Source organism: Eupeodes corollae, chromosome 2 (genome assembly GCF_945859685.1).
Source record: "Eupeodes corollae chromosome 2, idEupCoro1.1, whole genome shotgun sequence".
Classification (NCBI taxonomy): Eukaryota; Metazoa; Arthropoda; class Insecta; order Diptera; family Syrphidae; genus Eupeodes; species Eupeodes corollae.
Window position 1 is genome coordinate 70904089 of NC_079148.1, and position 11146 is coordinate 70915234.

At 32.0% G+C, this 11146-nt stretch overlaps 1 protein-coding gene across 1 annotated transcript in view; it reads left to right on the top strand.

Annotated features, from left to right (window-relative positions):
• The window catches only part of LOC129947567 (uncharacterized), a 7554-nt gene extending 3001 nt beyond the window's left edge, over positions 1-4553 (top strand). Inside the window, exons 2-6 of the mRNA XM_056058182.1 lie at positions 2384-2724; positions 2873-3016; positions 3258-3458; positions 3516-3673; positions 3740-4553. Coding sequence (XP_055914157.1) covers positions 2384-2724; positions 2873-3016; positions 3258-3458; positions 3516-3673; positions 3740-3846 — 951 coding nt within the window. The 3' untranslated portion in view covers positions 3847-4553. The remainder of the gene's footprint in view (positions 1-2383; positions 2725-2872; positions 3017-3257; positions 3459-3515; positions 3674-3739) is intronic.
• The last annotated feature ends 6593 nt before the right edge of the window (positions 4554-11146 follow it).

Below are 11146 nucleotides of genomic sequence, written 5' to 3' on the forward strand. Positions count from 1 at the left end.
CAAATATATTTTTAGAACAAAATTGAAAAATTTTATATAGACCAAATTAATTAAAAAAAACTGCTTTAACAGGTAAAATTTTGAATCTTAAAATAGTTTTTTTTTAAATTATTTTCACATATTTATGTTTTTTATAACAATAACTATTGTAAATACCAACGAAGGCCGCCCGTGTAGGGCCACTGTATCAGATTAACGAATATGATATATTACAATCTATTTTAAAGTGTCTATCGGTTACTTTGTATTTATGATTTTAAAATATTATACTTTTACTTGCCTTTACCTGAATAAAGGAATAAATACTTAGTACCTACAAGTTTAAAAAACTGGCCAGAAAGAATATAAATATGTATTTTCTATTAGAATAACTTTTTCAACTTACACCTATATATTGTATTACGTACAACTTCTAACTAAAATCCAAAACGCACAACAGCCTCACTGTTAACAACACATGATAATCAATTTCTTGTACTTGTTCGTATTCTTGTTTTTTTTTCACTTTAACGAACAAAATAAACTGAACGTAATAACTCCATGTTTGCGCTGAAAACTTGTAGGAAAGAAGGAATGTGGTTGGATTGTAGTAAGCACCTTCTACCTACCAATAGAATTCCCTTATTATCATCTTAAACATGTACTTATCTATCTATCTGCATAAAGCTGAGAACGCCAATGAACTATTCTTTTTCCGTTTTAGACACCTACCTAAACACATAACCAATAGGCGATCGCTTAACAATTTAAACAAACATGTTCTGCCTCTTTCATATCTTCAGATAATTTATTTTCCATCCTGGTTCTTCTAATATTAAATTAAAATAAAGCTGTTTTTGCAGTCCCTTTATTTCCCTATATGTTTTATTTGTACAAATGTTTTTTTTTTTGTTGGTAAAAAAAAGCCATTAAGACTTCGGTAAATTTCATCAGCTGCAGCACATCCGGTTTGGTCTTGTTGGGTAATCATGTCAATTTAAGCTTTTGAAACACTGCTTAGGAAAGTAGATCGACCCATTGGTAAATGGTCTCAAAGTTTAAGATCAGAAATTGAATTTTACTCATTTTTTCTTTGCGTATGAAATACTTTACAAGTGGGCAAAAACAAGACTCGCAGTTTTATTTGGATATTAAATTTTGTTCTTAACATCTTAAGGAAGAAGTTAGTATCGATAGATGACTCAAAAACACTCAATATTTGAAAAAAAAAAATGCAAAAAGCATTTTCAAAAATGTTTTTGCGTTTTAGTTGAAGCTGAGTGTATGTTATTTTGAAATACGAATCACACTGATAACTTCCCCTTCGTGTCTGACTGTCGATATTGTCCCACTTCGCAAGCAATTGGCAGAATTGTGAAGAAATTTGAAGAGACTTTATTCGTTACCGAAATTGTAAGGCCTTTGCGTTATCGTTTCGATCTTTGTATAAGACCCGAATGTGTCGTTTCCTCGTCGTTCTCAAGAATAAGGACTTTCTTACTGCACATTTTGGCGTATGTTGCATTTGGATTTACACCTTCATTCATATAAAGTAAAGCTCACACAACAACTGAAGCCAGCTGCCCATTTACAACGTAGCATGTTTCTCTGTCGATTGGTACATTAACAAATAAAACTGTCATATCTGGGTTTTTGTGAATCATCAAGTAATTGAAAAGAGGGCATTACATTCACAAGAAGTTTATGTTGGTGGAGTCTTTGGTCTAAAAGTATGACCTTACTTTTTCGAAAACGACGACGATGGAACGGCAATTCGGAGCGTTATGGTCATATGATAACCTACTTTTTTGCCCGCTATTAAAGAATATGATTTGGAGAATATGTGGTTTTTTTTTTTACAAAACGTCACATGCCACACAATTTGAACGAATATGGCTTTATTGCAAGAGACATTTCCTGACCGCGTATTTTCTCGTTGTGGCAATATCAACTGGCCACCAAGATCATGCACCGATGATGATCAAGATCTTCATGGCACCGCTATTTTTGTGGGAATACGGGAAAGACCGTGTTTATGTAGATAGACCTTTAACTCTTGAGCACTTAAAAATTAATATACGCGGCTGAGATACCGCCCAACATGTGTCAAAAAGTGGTCGATACTTCAATAGAATCGATGCCTGCAACAATTCGTGTGGTAGTCATTTAAATGATGTAGTTTTTCATACATAATGTCAACGTTTTAACTTAATAATAAAAAAGGAATATAATGAAAAAAATATTGTATATGTGTTTTATTTACATTTACTTTTGAAACCGCAAAATGGATAACTCTGCATAAAGACTTGGTTTGCAAATTTATTTTTGCAAATTGAAAAGTAATTCCTTTAATTTTGTTTAACATTTTTGAGTTTATTATACTGTTAAATTTTATTTCTTTCAGGTTTTTTTCAAATCACCAAATGTCAAATTCTACAAACGGAAACAATTTGCTCGATCTATTTGGAATATTGCATTTTATGCAGCTTCAACTATTTTCCTTTATTACTACAACGAATACTTGATCTCACCTCAGTTGGTACGAAATGCTGGCCGACTATTTCCCACCTACGAAAATACAATTTTCTATAAGTCACAATCTTGTGAAAAATTTCAACTTTACTCTTTATTCATTACAACATTTTATCTACATGGAGCTATGCTGGATTTTAAGGAATGTGATTATTCTGAAGCCGCATCGAAGACACTTTACGCACTTGCTTTAGTTTCAATAAATGGATATAAGTGAGATAATTATGATAAGTTAACAAATGTCCTTACTCAAAAATGTCATTAAAAAGTAGTTTTTTTTTGTTTGTTTGAGTTATGGCATTAGTTCACTTCGATTTTCGAATAAAATTAAGTTTTAAATTACATTTAATCTCCCCTCTAGGTTTGAAAACTATTTTGTTGGATTAAACCTGAATTTGGGAATTTACAATATCATAACCGAGTGTTTGTTTCTAATGGCCTTACAGAACTCCCATCGAAATCGTTTGGTGTATCAAGTTTTTCTAGGACTACGGATTGCATCATGGTAAATAAAATCAAAACGTTTAAAGACTTATTTACTTTAGAGCTTCCATTTTAAGCTAGGATTTCGTATTTCAACCATTAATCTAGTTTCATGGTTTATACAAAATTTCTACACATTTTAATAAATTATGAAAGTTAAAATTTGTCAGTTTTGTTTTCAATTTGTTTAATTTAAAACTTAATCTTTAAACAAAAATTAGTTTGAAGAAAATTAAATTATTTGTTGTTCTTTTTGTTTGTAGGTCCCATGTCTTCATAAGTTTGCTCCCATTTAAATACCTTGTTCCAACTCTTTTCGCAAAAAATTTTAAAATTCTACTTAATGTTGTAATATGGTTATGGTATGGCCTATCAATATGGAATTCACCTGTTTTGCAGTATTTTAACCATCAAATCTATCACAATTCACCAATTGATTGTTCGGGTGAAGGATCTGCTGCAAAGTATAAGCATTTCATCCCAGAGTTACGATTTATTTTAATTCAATTTCTATATTCTAGGTGTATTCTGCTTAAGGACTCAAGTGAACATCGGCACTTTAAGGCTTTGAAGAAAGCATACTACGAAGTAAAATTGGCTCATGAAAAGCTAACAGCTTGTGTAACGACAGCATCGACATCAGAAAATTCATCGGCAAAGACTTTTCAAGCTATTAAATGTAAGCTTATCAATAAAAATGATTATTTTATAATTCCATTTGTCATTCGTTAATTTATTCGATCAGGTATTATGACGCTCAAAAGGAAACTCAAACGTATTCGAGAAGGACGTGGTGAATCTGTTTATGATGCAGGTGAAATTACACCTGATACACCCACTGAAGCTGAATAAGGAGTACATTGTGAAGATGGAAAGATGACAGACGAAAGAGAAGCTCAATTAGGCTATTTAACTTATAATATTATTTATTTTCTTATTTTAACCAAGTCTAGTTTCGATAAAGAGGCTAAGTGTGCCTATTGGTCTTACCACCTTCAAATAATATAACAATTTTGAACTTGAAAAACCAAAACTGTTCCGTTGTCAAATTTAATTTCACTTCTGCTTTATATCTTAACTCAGAGTTGCTTATCAATGCAGCTAAATTAAAAAAAAATACGGATCTATTATATTATTTCAACCTTGTGATATTCTGAGAAAGATCTTTTGATATCTATAGTATAATGTACTTTTCTCTATATTTTATTATTATTTTACATAAGTTATACGAGAAAGTAGCGTTCACCTTAATTTAAAACAACCTTTTTATTTTTATTTCAGCACTTTTAATAGAGAAGTTTTTTTTTAGTAGTCCCTTTATTTATTATGAATCTTTGATTAAGCAACAAAAAAGACACTATTTTTGATGATGATCTTAGTAAATGAAAATATGTAATTCCTATAAGATTAAAAGTAATTTGTGTGTTTGCGTTTTCGAATATTGAAATGTACCTAAACCATAATACCTGTTATTGCTTTGCATCATAATGAATATTACTATATATTATATATTATACACTTGCAAGATTTTAAGTTTTTTTTCGTATTTCCAAATAAAAAACAAATTTTGACTTTTTTTTGGAAAATGCAATGAACTATTTGGTACGCTATTTTGTAAAATGTGCTTGGATACACCAGCGCAAAAAATAATTAATTCACGAAAGAGGACGGATGATTTTTAGAAAAAAGGAAAGGGATGGAAAAAATGCCAAGTTTCGTCTTTTTCCTCATTTTCAGATATGTATGAGTTTTGCATTAAAAATCATGTTTCTTTTTCAAAACGTTCTCCTTTTGATAGACATTTTCATTTCTAACAATTAAAACAATTATTTTAAGGCAACGTCTAGTTGGACTTGACTTCAAACACTTAAAATCACGGAGAAAACAAAATGTTGTCGGCCGGAGACAAGTAGTCAGCCTTCTCTTCAATAAAATCGGCATAAATAGTTAGAGCCGACTGAATGAATATATGTATAAGTGGCGGACGTCTAAGTAGTCCCAAAGGTAGTGTGTATGATACAGACGAAAGCGGTATAATGAAAATTGGTCGCCACGATCCTGAAGCTGACTCCGATAATGACAGCACAGATAGTAGTGATACCGTAGAAGGATTATCAATACAAGATCCACATCATTTACTTGGAAATAAATAGATTTTCAATTTGCAGATCAATACGCGATGGCCATATGCAAAACTATACTAAGTTAACTTAGTATAGTTTTGAGTTATTTATGTCATGTAAACCGCCGTATCAACTTCTATTTCTCTTTTTTTTTCATGGAAATCCGACAAAAAACCTTGAAAGTATAGCTTAAATAACACTTAGTATACAACCCTTTTTTAGTACTTTTTCCAAGCATTATCATTTTAACTGCTCTTAGTATTTTTATTATGCAAATTTCCATTTGCAACTTGTATACTATGTTGACATAGTATTTTTTTGCCTGGAATTTTCAAAAGTCAAATGCACTCAAGAGGCAAGTGGTATTCTTTTCTGTGTGCAAAAGAGTTCGAAGATTGCACCTAAGTAGCTGTTAGTATGCTTCATACTGTCTCTTTTGTGTCATATCATATTGTTAGTACCGTAACAATGTTTATGTCTGGAGGAATTTTGCACATTCTTGTTCGTGCCCTAAGTAAGTGATAAAGTTTTTCCAAACAAATGATAAATTATGGCATCTAGAGCGAGAAAAATGCTTAATCTAGCCAGAAAATCCAATCAAATGAGTAAGTAATAACATCTAATGTTGGAAAACAATGTTAAGAATGAAATTTAACGCAGATGAAAATATTAGCTGTCCTGAGAACGAATCCAGTGATTTCAAGTTAATTGACGACATGAATACAAGTAAATTATCTTTCAAAAGGCAATGGTATAATAAAATTTTGTGACGAGGTGGATTTGTTAGGTAACTTGGTACAAAAAACTTTTTGTTCTCAACTAATTGCTTCTTTTTATAGAGCTCTTTTAAGATACTGCAAGCGAATATGCCCCAGACAATGAATATTCGTCTGACTCCAGCATTTTCACGCCAGCACACAGTATTTTGACACCTCCTCAAAAGAACATTGTTGATCATAACCATTAGTACGACACTCCCCAAAATCTGAAAACCAAATCTGGAAGAAAGCGCCCCATCAATCAAAAACTTTGGAAACGGAATCAAGCCAAACGTTTAAAAAATTCAGGAAAACCTATCACTTCTTCAAAAGGTGTTTCAAGAGAAGAAAAAAGTATGCTGAAAGGACGTGGATACACTTGAAAGATGAAATGTGAAAGTAAAATTTCAGAGGAGGCCAGGTATAATCTTTTTAAAGGCTTTTATAAACTTGGATGCAGAACAGTGAGACTTTTTGTCAAGGCTTGTTGAAAATAATGATAAAAAAGAACTCTTGTTGGTGTAACTTCAAAAAGGACATGCGCTAGAAAGTATAATTTAGTTTTCATTCAAGATAATAGTGAACACAAAGTCCAAGTTTGTCAAAAAATGTTTTTGAATACGTTTTCAATCTCTGCTTAAACGATCCGGACAGTTTTTGAAAAGATTGCTATGAGTAATGGAATAATCCTAAGTCCAGATAAAAGACTGCAGCATTTTAGGCCAGTAAATGAGTTAAGAGAAAACTCAAAAATGTTTGTAAAGGAACACATTGAGTTATTTCCGCTAGCAGAATCACATTACTGCCGAAAGGATTCGAACAAATAATACCGAAGTAATGAAATTAAGTCAGTTGGACAAATGTTTCGTCTTTACGAAGAATGGTTTGAATCTAGAGGTTATGATTTAATAAATAAATAATAACATTAAGGCAGTATCGTGACATCTTTAACTTTAACTTTAATTTAAGTTTTTATGTTCCAAAGAAAGATCAATGCGATTTCTGCTTGAAATACGAAAACATGATTCATGAAGAAAAAATAGCTTCAAAATTTGAAAATGATCAACATTTGTTTAACAAACAAAAATTTCGAGAGTTAAAAGAAGCAGACAAAACAACTGCACTGGCTTCGAAAAAATACTTTCCACTCCTACTGCCAATGCAAGCTGCTTTTATTAAAAAAGAAAACTACAAGTTTATAATTTCACGGTTTATGAACTTGCCTCTCATGAAGCCAATTGCTATGTTTAAGATGAAACCATCGCCAAAAAGGGGTGTGTAGAGGTTTCAAACTGCCTTCTTAAATTTATTGAAGAATACGTGACAAAAGGTGTACTAAATTTCCATTTTTGGTCAGACAATTGTGGTGGACAAAATAAAAACAAGGTTTTGTTCGGTTTTTTGGATGGGCATCCAAAAACTTTAAGGTAAACATCACACATAGATTTTTAGAGAAAGGCCACACCCAAAACGAGGGCGATAGTGTACATGCGTTAATTGAAAAAAGTCAGAAAAATAAAATATTCTACACACGAATCCAATGGTATTCAATTATTAGGAGTGCAAAAACTAAAGAACGGGTTTATAAAGTAACAGAATTGATACAAGATGATTTCAAAGATTTCAAAATTTTTTCATATTCTCTGAATTGAATAAAAAATACGGATAAGGAAAAACTGACAATAAGTAAAATTCGTGAAGAATATTTCAATACTGACAAACATTATGTAATGAACTACAAATATTTGTTTGAAGATGAATTCAAAATAATAGAATTAAACGCTGCAAAAACAAAAAATAGAAATAAGAACCGATCAAAAAAGTTTTTGCAGGAAGTGTTTGATAGAGTTTACAAGGAACCTCTTGCCGTTTCCACTGAAAAATATTTGCACCTTATTTCGCTTTGCAAACAAAATCTTATTCCTTCAATTTACCAGGAATTCTACAGGACATTAAAAACCGCATCTTCTGTTCCAGCTCCATCAGATACCGAAAATGATGACTAAACATAATTACAAACAATGTGAAACTCTTTTTATTTGTTATAAATAAAAAAGTTGTTCTTTAATCGTTCTTTTTATTATTTGTATATTCTATAATTATACAGTGAAAGTGCAAAAATTTCAAAGTAAACAATTCTAAGTAACACTTAGGGCCCCGTGTTCTTAATATGTTGCGTCCACTGCGTTGCGTTTTTTTTCAATAGAAACGGAAAGGTAGTGTATCAAACATAAAACTCAAAGCGCTACAGGCGTTTTCAGCGGCTGATAAAATAGCTAATGCGATAACAAACAAACCATCCTCAGTTCTTCGGCATTTCTTAGGCAATAAAGAAGAAGAAATTATAGTGGCAAAGGATGAAGATCTGATGCGGGAGATGAAGTGGAAGATATATGACATCGTTAAACAATTCTAAGTCAAACAACGTAATGTTGGCGTACCACCGTCAAGGTCTTCAACTCCATCAGGATTTACCAATTATTCCAGAGTAAGGTTGTTGTCTGAAGCCACCGATGAAGAAAATTCCAATTGTACAAGTTTATCAAACAGAAACTTAATTGAAAGTGCAATGAAAGATGTTTTTGATGACGAAGATTTTTTATAAATAATTAATAGTCTTTTTTGTTTTTGTTTTGTTAATTTTTATTTTTGTTTTTATTTAGTTTTTAAAAAATGAAGTCTATGCAATATTATTTAATTTATAAATGAATGAAATAGTTTAATAACAATATCTTAATACATTTACTTTTATTGAAAACTTATATATACAGATCCTGCCATAGAAGTCGGCCTTCTTCGGTAACGTATTTCGCAAATTCGCCTCTTATGTCCGAAGCAACTTGCGTAGGCCTTCTCTGGTCACTTATTTCGTAATCTTCCGTAGGTTTTTATCCCCTTGGTGGGCGTTGTGGAACTTCGTAGCTTCCACAATTTTCAATTAAAAAATTATGAAGAACACGACAAGCTTGAACTACAAGCTTAACTTTTTCTGGGCGCAAGTTTATTGTTGTCTGAAGAACCCTAAATCTGTTTGTCCAACATTCCAAAGCTATGCTCAATGCATTGTCTCGCATGGCTAAGTCGAAAATTAATTTTTTTTTTGTTTTTCCGTTGATGTATATTCATACGGTTTTAAAATATGTCGTCGTCTATAATTATACTATATGGCAATTTTCTTTCGCTACGATAACTGCATCTGGTGGAAAATATCGGCTCGGGTTGCCCAAAATAGTGCGAAGATCACTTCAGTTGAGGACTCCTCCATCACTTAGCCTTCCATTACAACATACGTCAATAAATCTAAATTTATATCTCGCATCACACATTGCTAGAAAGAAATACTATTGAACCCTATATATTAAAAAAAACTGTGGTAGGTATTGTTCATTGTTCATATTTTATTTGTTTAACCTTTATAGTTATAATATAGAGCACCTTCCGTATTGGACGCTTTGAAACCAATGTGCTTGCCACCCATGGCAACTAAACATAATGGGAAACTCCATCGACGTGAATACTCTTCACCTCCCACTCCATAAAGCTCCACGGAAACTAAAAGCAAAAATGCATAAATTCAAAGTAAAATCATCGTAATCGCATAACAAACTTTTAAATATCTTCTTTTAGAGATGAATAAATGGCAGAGCAACATCTGGGTATAAATTTACTAATTAAAGACTGCGATAGGCGGGTTTGAAAGTCCAAGCTCCTGTATGATTCCCCAGTAGCAAGAAAATGTAGTAAGATGGCCAAAATTTCTCGAGGATCAATCGGATCTCTCATTTGAGTCGTTTTTTTTTGAGAATCAAGGGTTCCACAAGTTTTAAAATTTCATTGAAACATTGTTCGTCCATTCTTAAATAACGACGATAACTACCTTTGTCATACAGATGCTATAAAAACTTTATTTTCGTTCGTTGTCAATGAAAGTTCGGATGAAGAGAATCATGTCCTCTCGCCGTGTTGTGATTTTTGCGTTAATTTTTGTCTTGTGTTCCGATTCCCGTTTTTATAACAGTCTCATTTTATATTAAATCAAAAAATCAAAAGAACAAATTACAAACTTTATTAAACCCAATCAAAAAGAGAAACTCACAAAGAAAAAAAAGTACTAAGCCAGAGCACTATTAGAGATATTTTACTTCTTCCATCTTATTCAGCTTGTCAATAAAATTAAATAGAATATTAGACTTTTGACGTATATCGACTCCTTTAGAGTTAGAGAAAGAGCTCCCAAGACAAGTGTTTAGCAATACGAGAAATCCAACTGGGCCGGTCTTAATAATTTCTTCAGGATCTTTAACTGATCACTATGCTTTTTCGGTAGTGACGTAGAATCCAGTACAGATATCATTTCTTTTATGGGTAATTGGGTTAAAAGTATCAAACCCAATGCTAATACCTCTATTACCATTGGCGAGTCGAATGAATAAACATGTGAGTGTGAGAAAATGGTATTACCGTTGGCGAATTAAGTACCGTTGATTTGACTTAAATGTCATTACTTTTTCGAAGTTTGGTCTCACTCTATGCCGTTATCGAATGTTTGTTGATTTGAACTTCATTCGAGTTATTTTTCGTCGTACGTTCATATTGTGTAAGAAAAGATCGAAGCTTATGTAAAAGAAATGTAGGAAAATAAAGCAATGTAAGTACATATGTTTATTTCATTTCTTTTATAAAATAACATGTATCAATGCATTTTTTTTATTCAGCTGCAAGAGAACTAATAAAAATCAGTTCGAAAAGCTAGTCGAACTGATGGAATCGAACTAGAATCTAGCGAGAGGTGTTGGAGAGTTTGGTTCTTCCAAAAAAAACCAAAAGGAATATTTGGACAAATTTGCTACAACCCTCAACTCACTTGGGACACCTAATGGCGATGGCACAAGGTAATGTGAATTTGAAAAAACTGGTTTTACTGGATTATAAGCTTAAAAATCACATCAAATATATTTTTTATTTTTTGTGAAAGCAAAATAAACTTGAACTTGAATTGCATCCCAATGTTGTTTTTTATTTACAGAGATCCCATTATTTGATTTCTTCTGCGTTCGGCTTCTGCACTGCTTGGAGTTTCGAGTTGTATTACTTCTGTTGGTAAAGTTATTTCCTCTTCTACAATATCGGGATCTGTAACTCGGTATTTTATACAAATGTTATTCAATGCACAGCATCACAATTTGTTTTGCCTTTGAAGGAGCGTAATGCATTTTCCTTTCATTAAAAAGACAGCGAAATCGACTCTTAAGAACACCAATAGTCCTTTCT